The sequence below is a fragment of the Trichomycterus rosablanca genome, chromosome 12 (assembly GCF_030014385.1).
Source record: "Trichomycterus rosablanca isolate fTriRos1 chromosome 12, fTriRos1.hap1, whole genome shotgun sequence".
NCBI classification, from domain to species: Eukaryota; Metazoa; Chordata; class Actinopteri; order Siluriformes; family Trichomycteridae; genus Trichomycterus; species Trichomycterus rosablanca.
Window position 1 is genome coordinate 152,102 of NC_085999.1, and position 26,563 is coordinate 178,664.

The 26,563-nt window shown below is 47.1% G+C and overlaps 1 protein-coding gene across 1 annotated transcript in view; it reads left to right on the forward strand.

Annotated features, from left to right (window-relative positions):
* The window catches only part of myo10l3 (myosin X, like 3), a 52,035-nt gene that overhangs the window by 16,145 nt on the left and 9,327 nt on the right, over positions 1–26,563 (forward strand). The window contains exons 22-39 of the mRNA XM_063006614.1: positions 313–780; positions 2,457–2,496; positions 2,634–3,779; positions 4,366–4,489; positions 5,198–5,441; positions 5,707–5,802; positions 5,940–6,033; positions 6,550–6,605; positions 6,707–6,849; positions 7,141–7,335; positions 7,434–7,591; positions 9,003–9,117; positions 10,162–10,459; positions 11,021–11,228; positions 11,311–11,447; positions 12,740–12,854; positions 13,571–14,014; positions 14,706–14,897. Of these exons, the coding sequence (XP_062862684.1) occupies positions 313–780; positions 2,457–2,496; positions 2,634–3,779; positions 4,366–4,489; positions 5,198–5,441; positions 5,707–5,802; positions 5,940–6,033; positions 6,550–6,605; positions 6,707–6,849; positions 7,141–7,335; positions 7,434–7,591; positions 9,003–9,117; positions 10,162–10,459; positions 11,021–11,228; positions 11,311–11,447; positions 12,740–12,854; positions 13,571–14,014; positions 14,706–14,897 (4,273 nt within the window). The remainder of the gene's footprint in view (positions 1–312; positions 781–2,456; positions 2,497–2,633; positions 3,780–4,365; positions 4,490–5,197; positions 5,442–5,706; positions 5,803–5,939; positions 6,034–6,549; positions 6,606–6,706; positions 6,850–7,140; positions 7,336–7,433; positions 7,592–9,002; positions 9,118–10,161; positions 10,460–11,020; positions 11,229–11,310; positions 11,448–12,739; positions 12,855–13,570; positions 14,015–14,705; positions 14,898–26,563) is intronic.

The window sequence follows — 26,563 nt, forward strand, 5'->3', positions numbered from 1 at the left end:
TTGGTGTTCATACACTTTTGGTCATTTAGAGTATTTTAACTCTGCTACTGAAGGTCGGTGAGGAGCGGAGATGTTCCCTGCTGCTGATCTGGTTTTATTGGTACCAGAACTTCTAGTAGGAACATTTTGTAAACAATCACCAAACACTGCGCTGGAACCAGTGATACAGCAACTGAAACTTTGGTTCTGAAACTGGAACCTTTTTAATGGCTGTTTAAATAAGAGAGAGAGGAAGTTCTCAGAGAGGTTGTTCAGGTGTGTTGAAGGTTGTGAGAGAATCAGGTTCTAATCACACTTTATTCTCCTAAACAGAAAGAACTACAGGAGGATCCGTAACAGCACCATCACCATCCAGAAGAATTACCGCGCCCACTTCTGGAGAAAAGTTTTCATCCGAATGCGTTTAGCCTCCATCGTCCTCCAGAAACACCACCGAGGTCTACTGGCACGAAGACTCTACCATCAGCTCCAGGAGGAGAAGAGAATGAAGGAGGAAGAGGAGAAGAGAAAACGGGAGGAGGAGGAACGAATGAAGCGAGAGGAAGAGGAAAAAAGAAAAAAAGAGGAGGAGGAGCTGAGACGTCTGGAGGAACAGAGGAGAAGAGAAGAAGAAGAGAGGCAGAAGAAACTGGAACAAGAAATATTACGGAAAAAGCAAGAGGAGGAGGAGGAGAACCTCAGGAGAAAGAAGCAGGAGGAACAGGAAGCCCTACGAAAACTTCAGGAAGAGGAGGAGCTCCGACAAAGGCAGGACAGTGAGGAGACACCAGGTTACAGCAGGTACTACAGAACCTCCAAAACCTTCTAAATCTCTGACTCTTCCAGAACCTTCTAAAAAATCCCTCAAAACCTGAACCACATCCCTTTAAACTTCAAAACTTATGCCAGGTTCACACTACATGACTTTCCAAGTTGTCGGGTCGCTGTACAGTTCACACTACACGACTGAATCTATTGCACTCGGGAGTCTTTCAGTCGGTGTATATTTCACACTACACGACTGATCGGGAATAAGGGGTTTCACACTACACCATCTATCACCAACTGGAATCACAGGCGAGCTTCTCTGGTCTCCCAAACTACGTTTTTTTAAATTATTATTATTATTTTTTTTACAAAAACACGTGAGAAGTGACGAGAATTTTAATGATACTACATCCAAAAACGCACGTCAACAAGTAGCAAGCAATCAAAGTTGTTTGTGCGCTGACGTGCAGCGTTAAATCAAGGAAGAAAAATAAATGAATCTGAGTGGATTTGGCAACACGAGCAGCATGAATCGTTCTATAGTTAGTTGGAGGTTAATTAATATTTTTGCAATGCAGCGTTGGTGTTATGTTTTGTAGAGAACAATCAAATCAGAAATACTGTAAAATGTGTGTGTGCTGATGTATTCTGATATAAACTATATTATCCCCCCGTCCCACCTGTTTATACTCCTCTACTGCATTTCCCCTCACACCGTATCCTGCGTTCTCATTGGCTGTTCCACATGTCACTCATTCCCAGTCGCACATCTCAGATCAGATATCTGACATGCTAGAAATCTCGATCCGGTCGCCGAGCGCTCGGTGAGCTGGTCGGATCAGGTTGTTGGATAGTTCACACATAGCGACTGAGAGCCGAGTTTTGATCGCCGAGCAAACGCTGAGTTGCTCCCGAGCCGGCAAATCAAGTGCAGACCAGCCGCCGAGCGAAAATCAGGGCAAAGATCGTGTAGTGTGAACCAGGCATTAAACTTCCCCACAGCGTTCCAAACTCTCCAGCAAGTCGAACAAAATCTTACAATCTTACATCTCAGAATTTCCAGTGATTTAATAAACGTTTAAACTTTCATGTTCAACCAAAATCCCCAAATATTTCAGAACGCTGCACCTCTTCCAAAATTCACTAAAACAGTCCAAACACTCAAACTTCAGTCCAGCAGCTTAAACCCTTATCAGAACTCTGAACCCTCCTCAGACTCCTTCCAACATTTTTAAGAACCTTTAATTTTCTAAAGCTTTTCCAAAAACTGTCTGGAATATTTTCCACCCTCTTCTTCAGGTCCTCACAATCTCCACAAATCTACCAAATGATCAGAACATTGTTATCAGTAAAGATCTAAATGTTCCAAAAAGAACCTGAACCTTCTGTTTTAATTACAAAATTTCTTTTAACTTCATTAAACTTTGAAAACATGCCAGATTTGAATGTGAACATTTTGAACCTTTGTAAACATTCTGTAGTTCTATAAACCTACATCAGCTCTTCGTTTCCACCTTTCTTTAAAATGCACCAAATTCTTTTCATCTTTCCTCAATTCTAATCTATGAGATTCTCCCAAATTTTCCTAAAACCTTTTAAAACTTCACCAAACTGTCCAGAGTTTTCATGACGTGATCTGGTTTCCTGTCTGGTTTCATGATGGCCAGAATTTCTGCTCAGAATAAATGAGTTTTTGTCTCTTGTTGCAGGGATCCAGAGGAAATAAATGATCATCATGATCATGTGAAGGTAAATCATCTTTACCCAGAATTCCTCCTGCAGATTTAAACTCAGAGATGAGAATAAACGTTACGTGATGTTTTATCAGCTCTGTGCAGGCCGTGTGATCATCTTCTCATAATCCAAACCGTGTATTTTTGTCGCAGTTCTCATCAGAAGAAGAAACTCGTCAGATGGAGGAGATTTTGCGTCTGGAGCGAGAGATCGAGCGTCTCCAGCGCCAGCGAGATGAAGGAGTGGCGCTAATGAACGACAACTCAAAGGAGGAGCTTCACCAGCGCAGAGATGCAGAAATTTACCGTCTGGAGAAGGAAGCATCACGGGTGGCTACAGAGTTCCTGGAGATGCTGGACTTTGGTGGTCTGGAACCTTCTCTGTCCAGTGAAGAGAACCTGAATGAAAGTTCAGCACCAGTGGCTGAGGTTGAGGAGGATGAGGGGTTTCAGGCTGAGGATGAGGAAGAGTGTATTCCACTGCCAGATCCACCATCTCCTACTGCTTCTGACTCACTGGACTTCCTCAAAGTTCTTCCTCCTCCTGCGGCTGCATTTGCTCAGGGATTGTTGGACACCATGTCCTCCAAGAGAAACAGTAAAGTTTTAGGGACTGTAGAAGTACCAGCTGCACTTCCTCCACCACCACCAACCTCACCACCTCCGCCAACTCCACCACCAGCACCACCACTACCAGCTTCACTTATTCAAGAGTCAATCTCTCAGGTCTTACCCAGCTCAAAATCCAGCCTAAAGTCAGAGACACTAGAGACAGAGACAATGTCTACTTCACCTCCTCCTCCACCTCCACCACCACCTCCACCTCCTCTTCCTCCTCCAGCTTTATTCACTCAGAGATCTCAGGAAGTGCCCAGCCTTAAATCTGTTCAGGGGTCCATTCCAAAATCCACGTCTTCCATCAGGCACAGTCAGATGTTAGAAACTCCTGCTTTAGTTTCTCCAAACGTTTCTATTCAGGGATCCAGGATTCCAAATTCTAGCTCGAAATCCATGTCTTCTCTCAGGAACGGTACACTTCTAGAAGACCTGGATGCTTCCTCTCCAGTTCCGCGACCTTGTGATGAGTACAGTGAGGTGCAGAAGAGCTTGAGAGGTTCAGATGTAGAGTCGAGGTTCAGCGTTCTGCCTGAAACGGATTCTGATTATGACCAGGAGGAGTTCGAGCTGGAGGAGGCACTTGAGGGCATTACTGATGGCACTGTGACTGATGAGGAGGTTCTGAGAAGATCTTCCTGCACCTACAACAGTATGGATTCTTTCAGAGGAAGCACCGGCTCGGTAAGTAACAACCTGGAGATTGGGCTCAGATCAGATCATTGGGCAGTGGGCTCAGATCACAGAATCATGTCCATCTGTTCTGCCACTAATGGCTGACAGAGGGCATGGAGGTGCAGAAGACTGTCTGTGGCGTCTCATCGGAGGTCATTGTTGTTGCATTGTGTGGGGTTTGTGGTTCGAGCTCTGTATCTATGGTATCTTTGGTTTCTGCCGGTTCAGGTGTTGGCGTTTTATGATGGTTTTCTGAGGATCTCAGCTGTTGATGCAGCATCTTTTGGTAGTCACAGATTTCTCAGTCTGGATGGGTAAAGCTGCCTCCAGAGGTCCAGAAGAATCCACACTGGACGTTTTTTTGTTTTCCCCTTTATCTCCCAGTCTACAAACCTTGATCTGATCAGGGAGAGCCAGATCACCACACGTGGGGGTTCAGTCTGCAGCCACTTTTTATCACCTGTCAGTGTCGGGGGGATCTTTGTGTTTGTTGTTGGTTTGATGATGGAAAAGGTTCCGTAATGTTGGTTCAGTTATTTTCAGATTAAAACTCAGTGATGATGGATTAATGATCTGAGCTCTGGTTCCTCCTCAGATGATGGAGAGTGATGAGGAGAACGATGATTATGCAGATACAGATGAAGAAGTTTCTAATGGAAGGATCAGTCTGCTGAATGGTTCTAATCCTCCGTACTTTCACAGCTACCTGTATATGAAGAGTGAGTACTGATGCACCCACTGATGAAAGTGGTTATTTACACCCGGCAGATATTCAGAAAACCAACAATTTATTTATAAAAGTTTCATTTATTTAGTTACTCTATGGTCAAAAGTATGTGGACACCTAGCTATACATGTTGTTAACAGGTTTGTAACATCAATTAAATTAAATTATTTATACACTTTTTACCTTTATAGAAACAGCCTGATGAAGCCACTCGTTCTGTTTCGGCATGATTGTGCCCTGACCTCCACCCCACTGAACTGCTTCGGATGATGAATTGGAATGTCGCTTGTGAGCCAGATCGTTTCACTCAACATCAGTGTCCGACCTCACAGCTGCTCGTTTAACTAAAAGAGAAAACAAATTATTATTTAAGCTTTTCAACATCGTATCTACCAAGTTTCTTCATCAGTCAGTTACAGAGAAATTCCACATTTAAAAGTTGAATGTAAACAAACAAGCTGCTCCTGTACTTACAGCTACAGAAAACATGTTAAACATAGAGTGAAGCTCTCAGGTAAAATAAAGAAATGTTATTTACATCAGACAGATCAGATTTGGGTGGTAGGAGTGAGGGGGTGAGTGATGGAACCTTCAGGAACCAGAACTTTCAGCAGCTGAACTGGAACCTGAAACTGGATTAGTACCAGAGACTAGAACGAGTTTTGAATGAGGAACTGGTCTCTCTGTGTGTGTATCTCAGGTGGCTTGATGATCCCGTGGAGGAGACGCTGGTGTGTGCTGAAGGATGAAACCTTCATGTGGTTCAGGACAAAGCAGGACTCGGTGAAGAGCGGCTGGCTCTATAAGAAGGGTGGAGGATCCAGTACGCTCTCACGCAGGAACTGGAAGATGCGCTGGTTTGTTCTGAGGGAAAATAAACTCTTGTACTTTGAGAATGACAGTGAGGAGAAACTGAGAGGAACCATCGACATTCGCACCGCCAGGTAAATCAGGTTCTTACTACAATAACTCATGCAAAAGGTGGCTTGGCTTTGTCTTGCTAGCAGCGATGTCCCCAACAAAGATGGAAGCCTGTGTTGTGCTTGTTCTCCTCAGCGTTAATTGAACCTTAACAGGTTCTGTGTGCCGTGTAACCAGAAGTTCTCGCAGGTTCTCCAGGTTCTCCCTCCTGAGTCCTGCTGGAGATCCTGGTGTCGCTCTGTAAGAATTTTAATTTTAATTTTTTTTATCTGATTTGTCTGATTACAGAAAGATCATCGATAATCATGAGAAGGAAAACGCTCTTAACATCATTACTGAGGAGAGAACCTACCAAATATACGCTGAAACACCTGAAGAGGCCAGGTACACACACACACATCTGCACTGAATAACCTTACTGTTATGTTGATTACTCAACACCAAAATCATCTTTAACATGTGTGTGTGTGTGTGTGTGTGTGTGTGTGTGTGTGTGTGTGTGTGTGTGTGTGTATGTGTAGTGGTTGGTTCAATTTACTAAATCGTGTACACAGCGCCTCCCCTCTACAGCTGATGGAAATGCAGAATGAAGAGGCCAATCCCAAAAATGCAGTGGTGAGTGTCTGATGCTTCACCTGGTCCAGTTACCTTTACAGATCTGTGCAAAAGTTTGTGCACCCCAGTCCAAACCTTTAACTTTGGATTATTTTTAAATATAAAGACATAAACACACCACCTGCAGCTCCCTAATCTATCACTAACCATCATCCTGTCTCCTCATATTTACACCTAATGCTAACGTACTTGTAAAAGTTTTTGTTGTTGTTAGAAGAGCCGAATGTTTTTAGGTAGTTTGATCCCTGTGATTAATTTTTCCTCAGGAGGCAGGAAAATAAAAACTAAATGTTAAAGATCCAGATGAGAATATTTTACATATTTGTAATCCTCAATAATGAATAATGAAACTGGACTGAGTCTAGAGCCTTGTGGTACACCGTACAGAATATCCTGTATATTAGATCTAGATATGTAGAACTGAAGATTGTGTATGGTACTGATTTAATTCTTTTACTTTATGAATAATTGTGTACATTTTTATTGGTAATATGAATAATTGTATATATTTTATAGGGAACTCTGGATGTCGGACTTATTGACTCAGTTTGTGCCTCAGACAATCCTGACAGGTAACGACACACTTTTCTTTATCTGAAATGTTTGGTTCTAATTTTTGTCCGTGTGAATAAAGATGAAGTGGAATCATGATGGGGTTTTGTTCTTCTCTCAGGCCGAACTCGTTTGTGATCATCACGGCGAATCGAGTGATCCACTGTAATGCAGATCTACCAGAGGAGATGCACCACTGGATCGGGCTGCTCCATAAACCCAGAGGAGAGTCTCGCTCCGACACTCACGACTTCATCGTTAGAGGTACGAATTCAAATCAAATCAAATCTGGGTTAGAATTAACATTCTGCATTTCTCTGATTGAATCTAGTCAGTCCAGGGTCAGGGACAGCACGTTCAAGGATTCATCTGGTGGTGCTGAACGTTACTTAAGTTTATATCATGATTCCTCATCACTGATTATTATTCTGCCCTGTGAAGAGTGACAACCTGTCCGGGGTGTTTCCTGCCTTTACATAATGTATGTGTTTATAATGTGTGTGTGTGTGTGTGTATGTAATGTGTGTGTGTATATTGTGTGTGTGTGTGTATCAGGCTGGCTACATAAGGAGATTAAGTCGAACATTAAAAGTTCCTCTCTGAAGCTGAAGAAGCGATGGTTCATTCTGAACTCAAACTCTCTGGATTATTATAAATCCTCTGAGCGAAACTCCTCCAGACTGGGAACACTGGTCCTCAACAGCCTGTGTTCAGTGGTGCAGCCTGACGAGCGGGTCTTCAAAGAGACGGGTACGATCAATAAATACACACGCTTTAGTGTAAATCCTATCATGGTGTGTGTGTGTGTGTGTGTGTGTGTGTATGATAATGGATGTTTTGGTGTGCAGGTTACTGGAACGTTGTGGTTCATGGGAGAAAACACTCGTACCATCTCTACACTAAACTCCTAAACGAGGCCATGAGATGGGCGTCGGCTATTCAGGGTGTCATCGACAACAAAGCACCCATCGAAACCCCCACCCAGCAACTCATCCGCGAAATCAAGGTACCTCCACTGACCCTACACCTCAGAAACAGTGACCACACCCATGTGCATTAATACCACGACCACTTTTATAAAAGCATTGATTCTTTCTCAGTGGTTTATATTGAGATTGCAGGTGATTAATTCTCTGTGGTTATCAATGTTATTAACCTGAAGCGCTCGGTGTGTTAATATAGATGATTGGTGGGTCTGAGGGGTGGGCGTGGCTGAGGCTGTGATGGTGGTTAAAACATGAAACATGACACTAATTTATACTGCTTTAAATATTGCATATCATTAATAAGTAGGATTTACTGTTTGAACATTAGCTGTAGGATCTAAATATCTGAACATTAAATAGCCGCTTATGTTCTTGATGAAGCATGAAAGCTCTGAACTGATGAAAGTTTGGGCTTATAAACAACAGTCAGCATTTTCTTCTTTAAAACCAAAAGTCTCCAAACATCCACCAGGAGAAACTATGTGGTCCTCATCCAGCCTGGGACCGTTCTCCTGTAGGAGAGACACTCCTCTGATGGATGGTTCCAGAGTTCCTCCAGTATGTGGATATCTGGAGATCCATGCTGCCTGACCTCCACCCTGCACCTTACAGACTGTGAGCTCAGAAGATAGTGCCATGTTAGTATTTTGGACTGAGTTTGAGGGAGTTACTCTCATGGCTGTATGGGGTGATCCAAGGATGATCTGTACTGTTCATTGGGGTCTGTAGAATCATACTGTGTCTGAGGGCTGCTAACCCTACCAGGATCCTTAAACCCATAATCTTAGCTTGTTTTTGATATCGGTTGTGGTACGATTTTAGTGAATAAAGTGTGTAACTGTTTATTCTAGCTGGTGGAGGCACCTACAGCATCTTTAAGGAGTTCTCATTAATGCTCCGAGGTGGAAGCAGGTACATCACTGTGTGATCTGTGTGTAACACTTTCAGATCCTCTCACCTGGATTCCTGCACTGCTTCTTCCTCTCCTTCATGCTTTGTTCTACTACAACAATAGAAATAACTGTAAACATCACACACGTACTTTAGTTGTACTGCTGTGAATCTGGAACAGACTTGGATCCATGAGACCCGCAGTGTGATACCGTCTCTTCTCTACTTTCTCCTGAATGTTCTCAGAGATTCTCCACCTTAACCTGTTAGTTTAAATCAGATCACTGCAGTACACAAAGGCTCATGAGCAAATAAAAATCATTTTTGCTGAACGTAATTCATCGTGGCCGCAGTGAACCTGACTGTTACAACAGCAACATTTAGAGGAACATCTAGAGCAGCCCATCCAGCTCATGCATGTTTTGCAGACAACAAACCAAACCAGGGTTCTGGAGAAAGAGCTGAACAATAGAATCCCTGCCTCAGTGTGTGGGACAGAAATGTAAGATGTGATTGGTCGATTTCTGTTGTGTGTTTTAGGAGAACAGTATGAATGTGGAAGCAGTGGAGCAGATGTACTGGAGGAACCCGATACTCAGATATACTCAGCACCCCTTACACTCCCCATTACTGCCCCTACCTTACGGAGACAGTCGTAAGTGCTTAACACACACACATCACTACACACATTCACCACACACACACGGTTACTACACACACATCACTACACACTGTCACCACACACACACGGTTACTACACACACATCACTACACACTGTCACCACACACACACGGTTACTACACACACATCACTACACACTGTCACTACACACACACGGTTACTACACACACATCACTACACACTGTCACTACACACACACGGTTACTACACACACATCACTACACACACATCACTACACACTGTCACTACACACACACGGTTACTACACACACATCACTACACACTGTCACTACACACACACGGTTACTACACACTATCACTACACACACATCACTACACACTGTTACTACACACACACGGTTACTACACACATCACTACACACTGTTACTACACACACACCACACTTCTCACCACAGTTCTCATTTACACACTTTTGAGAGTCACTTGACGGACCATTCTTGACCAAACCGAACCTCTCACTGGAAGTGCAGATATTTAAACTGAAGCTCCTTTATTCTGGACTCATCAGGAGAAAAAACTGTTTATTATTTAAGACGGTTATGCTTGGAAGAGTTGAAGGTAAATGAGAAAGAGGACGGCCAGCAACAAAATGGATGGATACGATTATAGGAATTAAGAAGACAGAAAAGTTTGGTGACACATCACCTACACGATTGCCAGGAGTCGGAATCCAATCGACGACGTTTTATAATAACAACTTTTGTTCTGTTCTGTTTGGCTCTGTGAATCTCTGACTAGAAGTAAATGTTTACTGAAGATAAATAAATAAATGGATGTAGTAGCAGAAAGTGCTTATCAGGATCCAAACATCATTTTACAGTTACTGAATGAATCTGTCCTGTGATTGGCTGAAGGCTTATCCAGAGTTCTCGTAGTACATCTGAGAGGAAGTGATTTTGTGATGGTGACTCTCTACTGTGACCCTGGACGTCTGTGTATTTGTTGTGTTTGATTTAGAGCTTCAGTTGAGGGTTTGTGTTTGTCTCTGTCTGCAGTCCATAAGGAGAAGGGTTACTCCAGTCTCCAGGATGAAGCCCTCAAGATCTTTAACTCTCTGCAGGAGATGGAGACCATGTCCGACACGGTCCCCATCATCCAGGGAATCCTGCAGACCTGCCACGACCTCCGGCCAATCAGAGATGAAGTCTACTGCCAGCTTATCAAACAGACCAATCACGTGCCTTCTCCCCACAACTCTGCAAGCCACGCCCACTGGCATCTGCTCACCTGCATGAGCTGCACGTTCCTGCCGAGTCGAGGAATCCTGAGATACCTGAAGTTCCACCTGAAAAGGTAATCATGCACTAAACTGATGATGGATGGATGGAGACATGGGTGAGGTTGTGTATGGGTTAAAGTATGAGTTGGATCAAGGGATGAAGGGATGGATTCTGCTTCCACGAATGAATGCATTTTGTAAAGGTTTGCTGTTAGACTGTGGCGGTCTTCATCAATGTTCCTCAGCAGTTCCTTTGGTTGTGGAAAATTCCCTAAATCCCTAAATAATCGAGAAGGCACTTATGAAGTCCTCCTTAAGATGATTCCACAGTTCCAGTGGCTCTGGTTGGACTGAGCACTGATGGGTCTGTGGACTTGCCAGAGTGATACCATTAGTTGCCGGTAGTGGACTGTTAATCAGAAGGTCACTGGTTCAAGCCCCACCACTGTCAGGTTGTTGGGCCCTTAAGTGAGGTCCTCTGTAGCACTGTATTAAGCTACAGTTGTAAGTTGCTTTGAATAAGGTTGACTGCTAAATGGCATAAATGTCTCTGGTGCTGATCCTGCATTGGTGGAACACCAGGGTCAGGTGGAACCTCCCAGAAACACCAATCATACAAACATTTATCATTTTAGAATCAAAGACAGTTATCCTGGCACAGAGGTCGACCGCTACACTACGTTTATTACCGAATCACTGAAGAAGACCAAGACACGTGAGAGCGTTCCGTCACAGGAGGAAATCGTAGCTCTGAGGAACCGACAGGATATGACATCAACTGTTTACTGTCATGGAGGTGGAGCCTGTAAGATCTCTATTAACTCCCACACCACAGCTGGAGAGGTAAGACACATCATCAGCACCTCCAGGTCATGTCTCATCCAATCAGAGAGTCAGATACAGACGTGTGTGTGTGTGTGTGTAGGTGGTGGAGAAGCTGATCCGAGGCTTGGCGATGGAGGACAGTAGGAACATGTTTGCTCTGTTCGAGTACAGTGGAAGTGTGTATCGTGCTGTTGAGAGTCGAGTTATTGTCGCTGATGTGCTGGCAAAGTTTGAGAGGTACACACACACACACACGTTTATACACCACCCGGCCAAAAGTATGTAGACACCTTTTAATCAGTGGGTTCAGCATTTTGTAAAACATAATTTCATAAATTAAGGGGGGCAAATACTTTTTACAGGGGTGATATGGGTGACGGTGATGTTCCTTAAATAAATAAAATATTGTTTTTGACATCAGTGCTCAGTCATACAAATGACCAACCGGGCACAAATTCCCATACAAGTCTTGTAAGAATCTTCTCAGAAGAGCGGCTGCTGTTCTAGCTGAAAAGATCACACAGAGGGAACTCTGTTTTATTAACGTTTGTTTTTAAAATGGGACATCCGACACCGTCAGGCGTCTACATACTTATGGCCCTATAGTGTAGAATAATCAAGGGGTGAGTCCTTTTCACATTAATGTATTTTGTGTACATTGTGTGTGTGTGTGTGGTGTGTGTATTGTGTGGTGTGTGTGTGTATGGTCTGTATGGTGTGTGTATTGTGTGGTGTGTGTGTATATGGTCTGTATGGTGTGTGTATTGTGTGGTGTGTGTGTGTATATGGTCTGTATGGTGTGTGTATTGTGTGGTGTGTGTGTGTGGTGTGTGTATTGTGTGGTGTGTGTGTGTGTATGGTCTGTATGGTGTGTGTGGTGTGTGTATTGTGTGGTGTGTGTATATGGTCTGTATGGTGTGTGTATTGTGTGGTGTGTGTGTGTGTGTGTGTGTGTGTGTGTATATGGTCTGTATGGTGTGTGTATTGTGTGGTGTGTGTGTGGTGTGTGGTGTGTGTATATGGTCTGTATGGTGTGTGTATTGTGTGGTGTGTGTATTGTGTGGTGTGTGTGTGTGTGTGTGTATATATGGTCTGTATGGTGTGTGTATTGTGTGGTGTGTGTGTATATGGTCTGTATGGTGTGTGTATTGTGTGGTGTGTGTGTTTATGGTCTGTATGGTGTGTGTATTGTGTGGTGTGTGTGTGTGTGTGTGTGTGTATATGGTCTGTATGGTGTGTGTATTGTGTGGTGTGTGTGTGGTGTGTGTGTGTGTGTGTGTGTGTGGTGTGTGTATATGGTCTGTATGGTGTGTGTATTGTGTGGTGTGTGGTGTGTGTATATGGTCTGTATGGTGTGTGTATTGTGTGTGTGTGGTGTGTGGTGTGTGTATATGGTCTGTATGGTGTGTGTATTGTGTGTGTGTGGTGTGTGTATATGGTCTGTATGGTGTGTGTATTGTGTGTGTGTGGTGTGTGTATATGGTCTGTATGGTGTGTGTATTGTATGGTGTGTGTGTGTGTGTGTGTAGGTTGACAGTATCAGATCCTGAAGCTCAGTGGAAGTTGTACTTTAAGCTCTACTGTTTCCTGGATGTGGACAGCATGCCTAAAGAGGGCGTCGAGTTCGTCTTCATGTTCGAGCAGGTCGGTCCCACATCACCATTCACTCTTCCACCATAACCAGTTCCATCAAATACTTTATCCTGGTCAGGATCGCAGTGGGTCCCGTTCCACCAGGCAGGAGAGAGCACCAATCTATAACAGGACTTCAGCCACTCGTGCACCAACCAATGAGATTCAAACCCAGGTCTCAGCAGTGGTGGGCTAGCTTAACAGACCAGTGCACCACTCACGCATCACCATTCACAGTCCTGGAATCTGTGAGTTCATGTTGACCTATAGCTGTTCTTATAGGACTGTACATCACGAGAACTAAACCTGGGCTGTGTCTCATTCAGCATGCGTCACTATTAGTGGCTTTAAAATTTAAACATAGAGAATTTTTTTAACTTTGTTGCTATAAACAAACAAATTAAAGTGATTAAATAGGTGCTACAGCTAATTAAACCGGCCCGCGTTTGTACCAGTTTCTATTGGAACCCAGGATGCGTCATTAACAGAGGAAGCTGAACAACAGAAGTAAACAGCAGGAACTCCCCACTAATAATGTGCAGAACTTCCTTTGTAAACGTTCCTTTGAGATCATGCTCCATGTTGAGATGATTGCATTACACAGCTGCTGCAGATGTGCAGCCTGAACCTCATGCACGAGTTTCTTTCCAGTTTCTACACAGTAAATAAATATTGTTCTATCACACAGTTAATGATCTTCACGTTTCTGTTCCTTCTGTAACTTTCAGGCTCATGAATCTTTAATCAGCGGCCATTTCCCGGCTCATGAGGACACCTTAAAGCACCTAGCGTCCCTCCGTCTGCAGTACCTGTACGGAGACGCGTCACGCTCGAGCTGGAACCTGGAGAGCGTTTATCCACTCAGCCGAATCCACAGGCGTGTTCTGAACTATACACGGGGAAGAGGAGGGTCAGGAGGAACTTTAGAGAAAAGGCGCAGCAGCTTTCTAGAGGGGCTGAAGGGAAGCGGAGTTCTGAGGAAGCAGCGCAGTGTTCAGGATGAGCACACCATGATGGAGATGTGGGTGAAGGAGGAGACGGAGGGCACCAGAGCCAACATCCTGGAGAAATGGGGTCGACTGAAGGGACTGGATCAGCACCAGGCCATGTTCAAGTACATGGACATCGTTACTCGGTGGAGCGGCTACGGATCAACACTCTTCGATGTGGAGGTGAGTTACAGAGTCATGAGCAGTGAGTGTAGAAACCAGGTAATCAGGGAACTAGATACATCCAAAGAGAACCTGAATAAATAATGAAGGGATTAAAAGATCAGAAAAAAAATGCTGGAGTATTAAACAGTTTCTAAAGTGGATCAGTGGAAGAGTAGAGGAGGTTTAGGGCTGAGGAATGAGGTTAAGGATTTGTGAGCAGCCACCACAGATATGATGTTTAGTTTGAGAATGATGGAGCAGTTTAGGGAAGGGCAGAAGGAGCTGCAGTGTGTGGTTGTAGATGTAGAGAAAGCTCATGATGGGGACGAGGAGCTGTGGTACTGTATCAGGAGAGGAAGAGAAGGTCGCTGTGATGGATGAGGAAGAGACAAGAAAATATTTCAGATACGATCAGGACACTGTGTGGAATTTACAGTGCACAAAAAAACAAAAGATTAAATTGTTTTATTCAGAAAAAATTATAAAAAATAATAGAATGTAAAGATGAAATCTGTGTAACAGTAGATAATCGGATTGTTTTGGTTTCACTTAATGTATTTCTAAAAAAAAAAAAACACAATACAATATTTCTATAAAATATGATATGAACAACAATCGTAATTTTATATTTATTATTTTATTGATACTCGTATTATCTAGACTGATTAACACTAGTGTGTGTGTGTGTGTGTGTGTGTGTGTTACACAGTCGAAATGCGGCGGCTTCCCGTGTGATCTGTGGTTGGGGGTGAGTGCTGAGAATGTTTCTGTGTATAAACGAGGAGAAGTGAAGCCGCTGGAAACGTTTCCGTACGAGCACATCGTGTTTTTTGGAGCTCCACTACCGAGCACCTACAAAATCAGCGTGGACGGACGAGACATGCTGTTCCACACCCCACAGGTAATACACACACACACACACACACACACCCCACAGGTAACACACACACACTCACACACACCCCACAGGTAACACACACTCACACTCACACACACACACCCCACAGGTAACACACACTCACACTCACACACACACACCCCACAGGTAACACACACTCACACACACACACCCCACAGGTAACACACACTCACACTCACACACACACACCCCACAGGTAACACACACTCACACACACACCCCACAGGTAACACACACACACACACCCCACAGGTAACACACTCACACACACACACACACACCCCACAGGTAACACACACTCACACACACACCCCACAGGTAACACACACACACACACCCCACAGGTAACACACTCACACACACACACCCCACAGGTAATACACACTCACACTCACACTCACACACACACACCCCACAGGTAACACACACTCACACTCACACACACACACCCCACAGGTAACACACACTCACACACACACCCCACAGGTAACACACACTCACACTCACACACACACACCCCACAGGTAACACACACTCACACACACACCCCACAGGTAACACACACACACACACCCCACAGGTAACACACACTCACACACACACCCCACAGGTAACACACACACACACACCCCACAGGTAACACACTCACACACACACACACACACCCCACAGGTAACACACACTCACACACACACCCCACAGGTAACACACACACACACACCCCACAGGTAACACACTCACACACACACACCCCACAGGTAATACACACTCACACTCACACTCACACACACACACCCCACAGGTAACACACACTCACACTCACACACACACACCCCACAGGTAACACACACTCACACTCACACACACACACCCCACAGGTAACACACACTCACACTCACACACACACACACCCCACAGGTAACACACACTCACACTCACACACACACCCCACAGGTAACACACACTCACACTCACACACACACACCCCACAGGTAACACACACTCACACTCACACACCTCACACCACAGGTAATACACACTCACACACACACACACACACCCCACAGGTAACACACACACACACTCACACACACACACCCCACAGGTAACACACACTCACACACACACACCTCACAGGTAACACACACTCACACACACACACCCCACAGGTAACACACACTCACACACACACACCCCACAGGTAATACACACTCACACTCACACACACACACCCCACAGGTAACACACACTCACACACACACACCCCACAGGTAACACACACTCACACACACACACCTCACAGGTAACACACACACACACACTCACACACACCCCACAGGTAACACACACTCACACTCACACACACACACCCCACAGGTAACACACACTCACACACACACACCCCACAGGTAACACACACACACACACTCACACACACCCCACAGGTAACACACACTCACACTCACACACACACACCCCACAGGTAATACACACTCACACTCACACACACCTCACAGGTAACACACACACACACACTCACACACACCCCACAGGTAACACACACTCACACTCACACACACACACCCCACAGGTAACACACACTCACACACACACACCCCACAGGTAACACACACTCACACTCACACACACACACCCCACAGGTAACACACACTCACACTCACACACCTCACACCACAGGTAATACACACTCACACTCACACACACACACCCCACAGGTAACACACACACACACTCACACACACACACCCCACAGGTAACACACACTCACACACACACACCTCACAGGTAACACACACTCACACACACACACCCCACAGGTAACACACACTCACACACACACACCCCACAGGTAATACACACTCACACTCACACACACACACCCCACAGGTAACACACACTCACACACACACACACACACCCCACAGGTAATACACACTCACACACACACACCTCACAGGTAATACACACTCACACTCACACACCCCACAGGTAACACACACTCACACACACACCCCACAGGTAACACACACTCACACACACACACCTCACAGGTAATACACACTCACACTCACACACACACACCCCACAGGTAACACACACTCACACACACACACACACCTCACAGGTAACACACACTCACACACACACACCCCACAGGTAACACACACTCACACACACACACCCCACAGGTAATACACACTCACACTCACACACACACACCCCACAGGTAACACACACTCACACTCACACACACACACCCCACAGGTAACACACACTCACACACACACACCCCACAGGTAACACACACTCACACACACCTCACAGGTAACACACACTCACACACACACACCCCACAGGTAACACACACTCACACACACACACCCCACAGGTAACACACACTCACACTCACACACACACACCCCACAGGTAACACACACTCACACACACACACCCCACAGGTAACACACACTCACACACACACACCCCACAGGTAACACACACTCACACACACCCCACAGGTAACACACACACACACTCACACACACACACCCCACAGGTAACACACACTCACACTCACACACACACACCTCACAGGTAACACACACTCACACACACACACACACACCCCACAGGTAACACACACTCACACTCACACACCTCACAGGTAACACACACTCACACTCACACACACACACCCCACAGGTAATACACACTCACACTCACAAACACACACCCCACAGGTAACACACACTCACACACACACACACCCCACAGGTAACACACACTCACACTCACACACACACACCTCACAGGTAACACACACTCACACACACACACACACACACACCCCACAGGTAACACACACTCACACTCACACTCACACACCTCACAGGTAACACACACTCACACTCACACACACACACCCCACAGGTAATACACACTCACACTCACACACACACACCCCACAGGTAACACACACTCACACACACACACACACACCCCACAGGTAACACACACTCACACACACACACACACACCCCACAGGTAACACACACTCACACTCACACACACACACACCCCACAGGTAACACACACTCACACACACACACACACACCCCACAGGTAACACACACTCACACACACACACCTCACAGGTAACACACACTCACACTCACACACACACACCCCACAGGTAACACACACTCACACACACACACCCCACAGGTAATACACACTCACACTCACACACACACACCCCACAGGTAATACACACTCACACTCACACACACACACCCCACAGGTAACACACACTCACACACACACACACACACCCCACAGGTAACACACACTCACACTCACACACACACACCCCACAGGTAATACACACTCACACACACACACCCCACAGGTAATACACACTCACACTCACACACACACACCCCACAGGTAACACACACTCACACACACACACACACACCCCACAGGTAACACACACTCACACTCACACACACACACCCCACAGGTAACACACACTCACACACACACACCCCACAGGTAACACACACTCACACACACACACCTCACAGGTAACACACACACACACACTCACACACACCCCACAGGTAACACACACTCACACTCACACACACACACCCCACAGGTAACACACACTCACACTCACACACACACACCCCACAGGTAACACACACTCACACTCACACACCTCACACCACAGGTAATACACACTCACACTCACACACACCTCACAGGTAACACACACACACACACTCACACACACCCCACAGGTAACACACACTCACACTCACACACACACACCCCACAGGTAACACACACTCACACACACACACCCCACAGGTAACACACACTCACACTCACACACACACACCCCACAGGTAACACACACTCACACACCTCACACCACAGGTAATACACACTCACACTCACACACACACACCCCACAGGTAACACACACACACACTCACACACACACACCCCACAGGTAACACACACTCACACACACACACCTCACAGGTAACACACACTCACACACACACACCCCACAGGTAACACACACTCACACACACACACCCCACAGGTAACACACACTCACACACACACACACACACCCCACAGGTAATACACACTCACACACACACACCTCACAGGTAATACACACTCACACTCACACACCCCACAGGTAACACACACTCACACACACACCCCACAGGTAACACACACTCACACACACACACCTCACAGGTAATACACACTCACACTCACACACCCCACAGGTAACACACACTCACACACACACCCCACAGGTAACACACACTCACACACACACACCTCACAGGTAATACACACTCACACTCACACACCCCACAGGTAACACACACTCACACACACACCCCACACTCACACTCTCACACACACACACACCCCACAGGTAACACACACTCACACACACACACACACACACACCTCACAGGTAACACACACACACACACACCACAGGTAACACACACTCACACACACACACCCCACAGGTAACACACACTCACACACACACACCTCACAGGTAACACACACTCACACACACACACCTCACAGGTAACACACACTCACACTCACACACACACACCCCACAGGTAATACACACTCACACACACACACCCCACAGGTAATACACACTCACACTCACACACACACACCCCACAGGTAACACACACTCACACACACACACCTCACAGGTAACACACACTCACACACACACACCTCACAGGTAACACACACACACACACACCACAGGTAACACACACTCACACACACACACCTCACAGGTAACACACACACACACACACACACACACACCACAGGTAACACACACTCACACACACACACCTCACAGGTAACACACACTCACACACACACACCCCACAGGTAACACACACACACACACACACCTCACAGGTAACACACACACACACACACACACACACCACAGGTAATACACACTCACACACACACGCCTCACAGGTAACACACACACCCACACACACACACCACAGGTAACACACACTCACACACACACACCCCACAGGTAACACACACTCACACAAACACACCCCACAGGTAACACACACACACACACACACCTCACAGGTAACACACACTCACACACACACACCCCACAGGTAATACACACTCACACTCACACACACACACCCCACAGGTAACACACACTCACACACACACACCCCACAGGTAACACACACACACACACACACCTCACAGGTAACACACACTCACACACACACACCCCACAGGTAACACACACACACACACACACCTCACAGGTAACACACACTCACACACACACACCCCACAGGTAACACACACTCACACACACACCCCACAGGTAACACACACTCACACACACACACCTCACAGGTAACACACACTCACACACACACACCCCACAGGTAATACACACTCACACACACACACCCCACAGGTAACACACACTCACACACACACACCTCACAGGTAACACACACTCACACACACACACCCCACAGGTAACACACACACACACACACACCTCACAGGTAACACACACTCACACACACACACCCCACAGGTAACACACACTCACACACACACCCCACAGGTAACACACACTCACACACACACACCTCACAGGTAACACACACTCACACACACACACCCCACAGGTAAGCACACACTCACACACACACACCCCACAGGTAACACACACTCACACACACACACCCCACAGGTAACACACACTCACACACCCCACAGGTAATACACACTCACACACACACACCCCACAGGTAACACACACTCACACACACACACCCCACAGGTAACACACACTCACACACACACCCCACAGGTAACACACACTCACACACACACACCTCACAGGTAACACACACTCACACACACACACCCTACAGGTAACACACACTCACACACACACACCCCACAGGTAACACACACACACACACACCTCACAGGTAACACACACTCACACACACACACCCCACAGGTAACACACACTCACACACACACCCCACAGGTAACACACACTCACACACACACACCTCACAGGTAACACACACTCACACACACACACCCCACAGGTAACACACACTCACACACACACACCCCACAGGTAACACACACTCACACACACACACCCCACAGGTAACACACACTCACACACACACACCTCACAGGTAACACACACTCACACACACACACACCCCACAGGTAATACACACTCACACACACACACCCCACAGGTAACACACACTCACACACACACACCCCACAGGTAACACACACTCACACACACACCCCACAGGTAACACACACTCACACACACACACCTCACAGGTAACACACACTCACACACACACACCCCACAGGTAACACACACTCACACACACACACACCTCACAGGTAACACACACTCACACACACACACCCCACAGGTAACACACACTCACACACACACACCCCACAGGTAATACACACTCACACACACACACCTCACAGGTAACACACACACACACACACACACCCCACAGGTAATACACACTCACACACACACACCCCACAGGTAACACACACACACACACCTCACAGGTAACACACACTCACACACACACACCTCACAGGTAACACACACACACACACACACACACACCCCACAGGTAATACACACTCACACACCTCACAGGTAACACACACTCACACACACACACCCCACAGGTAATACACACTCACACACACACACCCCACAGGTAACACACACACACACCTCACAGGTAACACACACTCACACACACACACCCCACAGGTAACACACACTCACCTCACAGGTAACACACACACACTCACACACACCCCACAGGTAACACACACACACACACACCTCACAGGTAACACACACTCACACACACACACCCCACAGGTAACACACACTCACACACACACACCTCACAGGTAACACACACACACTCACACACACCCCACAGGTAACACACACACACTCACACACACCCCACAGGTAACACACACTCACACACACTCACCTCACAGGTAACACACACACACTCACACACACCCCACAGGTAACACACACACACACACCTCACAGGTAACACACACTCACACACACACACCTCACAGGTAACACACACTCACACACACACACCTCACAGGTAACACACACACACACACACACCTCACAGGTAACACACACTCACACACACACACCTCACAGGTAACACACACACACACACACACACACCACAGGTAACACACTCACACACACACACCTCACAGGTAACACACACACACACACACACACACCACAGGTAACACACACTCACACACACACATCTCACAGGTAACACACACTCACACACACACACCCCACAGGTAACACACACACACACACACACACCCCACAGGTAATACACACTCACACACACACACCTCACAGGTAACACACACACACACACACCACAGGTAACACACACTCACACACACACACCCCACAGGTAACACACACACACACACACCCCACAGGTAACACACACACACACACACACCTCACAGGTAACACACACTCACACACACACACCCCACAGGTAATACACACTCACACTCACACACACACACCCCACAGGTAACACACACTCACACACACACACCCCACAGGTAACACACACACACACACACACACCTCACAGGTAACACACACTCACACACACACACCCCACAGGTAACACACACACACACACACACCTCACAGGTAACACACACTCACACACACACACCCCACAGGTAACACACACTCACACACACACCCCACAGGTAACACACACTCACACACACACACACCTCACAGGTAATACACACTCACACACACACACCCCACAGGTAACACACACTCACACACACACACCTCACAGGTAACACACACTCACACACACACACCCCACAGGTAATACACACTCACACACACACACACCCCACAGGTAACACACACTCACACACCCCACAGGTAATACACACTCACACACACACACACCCCACAGGTAACACACACTCACACACACACACCCCACAGGTAACACACACTCACACACACACCCCACAGGTAACACACACTCACACACACACACCTCACAGGTAACACACACTCACACACACACACCCCACAGGTAATACACACTCACACACACACACCCCACAGGTAACACACACTCACACACACACACCTCACAGGTAACACACACTCACACACACACACCCCACAGGTAACACACACTCACACACACACACCCCACAGGTAATACACACTCACACACACACACCCCACAGGTAACACACACTCACACACACACACCTCACAGGTAATACACACTCACACTCACACACCTCACAGGTAATACACACTCACACTCACACACCTCACAGGTAACACACACTCACACACACACACCCCACAGGTAATACACACTCACACACACACACCTCACAGGTAACACACACTCACACACACACACCCCACAGGTAACACACACTCACACACACACACCTCACAGGTAACACACACACACTCACACACACCCCACAGGTAACACACACACACACACACCTCACAGGTAACACACACTCACACACACACACCCCACAGGTAACACACACTCACACACACACACCTCACAGGTAACACACACACACTCACACACACCCCACAGGTAACACACACACACTCACACACACCCCACAGGTAACACACACTCACACACACTCACCTCACAGGTAACACACACACACTCACACACACCCCACAGGTAACACACACACACACACACCTCACAGGTAACACACACTCACACACACCCCACAGGTAACACACACTCACACACACACACCCCACAGGTAATACACACACACTCACACACACCCCACAGGTAACACACACTCACACACACTCACCTCACAGGTAACACACACACACTCACACACACCCCACAGGTAACACACACACACTCACACTCACCTCACAGGTAACACACACACACTCACACACACCCCACAGGTAACACACACTCACACACACCCCACAGGTAACACACACTCACACACACCTCACAGGTAACACACACTCACACACACCCCACAGGTAACACACACTCACACACACACACCCCACAGGTAATACACACACACTCACACACACCCCACAGGTAACACACACTCACACACACTCACCTCACAGGTAACACACACACACCCCACAGGTAACACACACTCACACACACACACCCCACAGGTAATACACACACACTCACACACACCCCACAGGTAACACACACTCACACACACTCACCCCACAGGTAACACACACACACTCACACTCACCTCACAGGTAACACACACACACTCACAAACACACCACAGGTAACACACACTCACACACACCCCACAGGTAACACACACTCACACACACCTCACAGGTAACACACACTCACACACACCCCACAGGTAACACACACTCACACACACCTCACAGGTAACACACACTCACACACACCCCACAGGTAACACACACTCACACACACACACCTCACAGGTAACACACACACACTCACACACACCCCACTGGTAACACACACTCACACACACACACCTCACAGGTAACACACACTCACACACACACACCTCACAGGTAACACACACACACTCACACACACCCCACAGGTAACACACACACACTCACACCACAGGTAACACACACTCACACACACACACACACACACACCCCACAGGTAACACACACTCACACACACACACACACACCCCACAGGTAACACACACTCACACACACACACCCCACAGGTAACACACACTCACACACACACACCCCACAGGTAATACACACACACACCACAGGTAACACACACACTCACACACACCCCACAGGTAACACACACACACACACACACACACACACACCACAGGTAACACACACACACACACCCACAGGTAACACACACTCACACACACACACACCACAGGTAACACACACTCACACACACACACACACACCCCACAGGTAACACACACACACACACCCCACAGGTAACACACACTCACACACACACACACACACCACAGGTAATACACACTCACACTCACACACCTCACAGGTAACACACACACACTCACACACACCCCACAGGTAACACACACTCACACACACACTCACACCCCACAGGTAACACACACTCACACACACACACACACACACCCCACAGGTAACACACACACACACACACCCCACAGGTAACACACACTCACACACACACACACACCACAGGTAATACACACTCACACTCACACACCTCACAGGTAACACACACACACTCACACACACCCCACAGGTAACACACACTCACACACACACACCCCACAGGTAACACACACACACACACACCCCACAGGTAACACACACACACACACACACCTCACAGGTAACACACACTCACACACACACACCCCACAGGTAATACACACTCACACTCACACACACACACCCGACAGGTAACACACACTCACACACACACACCCCACAGGTAACACACACACACACACCTCACAGGTAACACACACTCACACACACACACCCCACAGGTAACACACACACACACACACACCTCACAGGTAACACACACTCACACACACACACCCCACAGGTAACACACACTCACACACACACCCCACAGGTAACACACACTCACACACACACACCTCACAGGTAACACACACTCACACACACACACCCCACAGGTAATACACACTCACACACACACACCCCACAGGTAACACACACTCACACACACACACACCTCACAGGTAACACACACTCACACACACACACCCCACAGGTAACACACACTCACACTCACACACCCCACAGGTAATACACACTCACACACACACACCCCACAGGTAACACACACTCACACACACACACCTCACAGGTAACACACACTCACACACACACCCCACAGGTAACACACACTCACACACACACACCTCACAGGTAACACACACTCACACACACACACCCCACAGGTAATACACACTCACACACACACACCCCACAGGTAACACACACTCACACACACCCCACAGGTAATACACACTCACACACACACACACCCCACAGGTAACACACACTCACACACACACACCCCACAGGTAACACACACTCACACACACACCCCACAGGTAACACACACTCACACACACACACCTCACAGGTAACACACACTCACACACACACACCCCACAGGTAATACACACACACTCACACACACACACCCCACAGGTAACACACACTCACACACACCTCACAGGTAACACACACTCACACACACACACCCCACAGGTAACACACACTCACACACACACACCCCACAGGTAATACACACTCACACACACACACCCCACAGGTAACACACACTCACACACACACACCTCACAGGTAATAC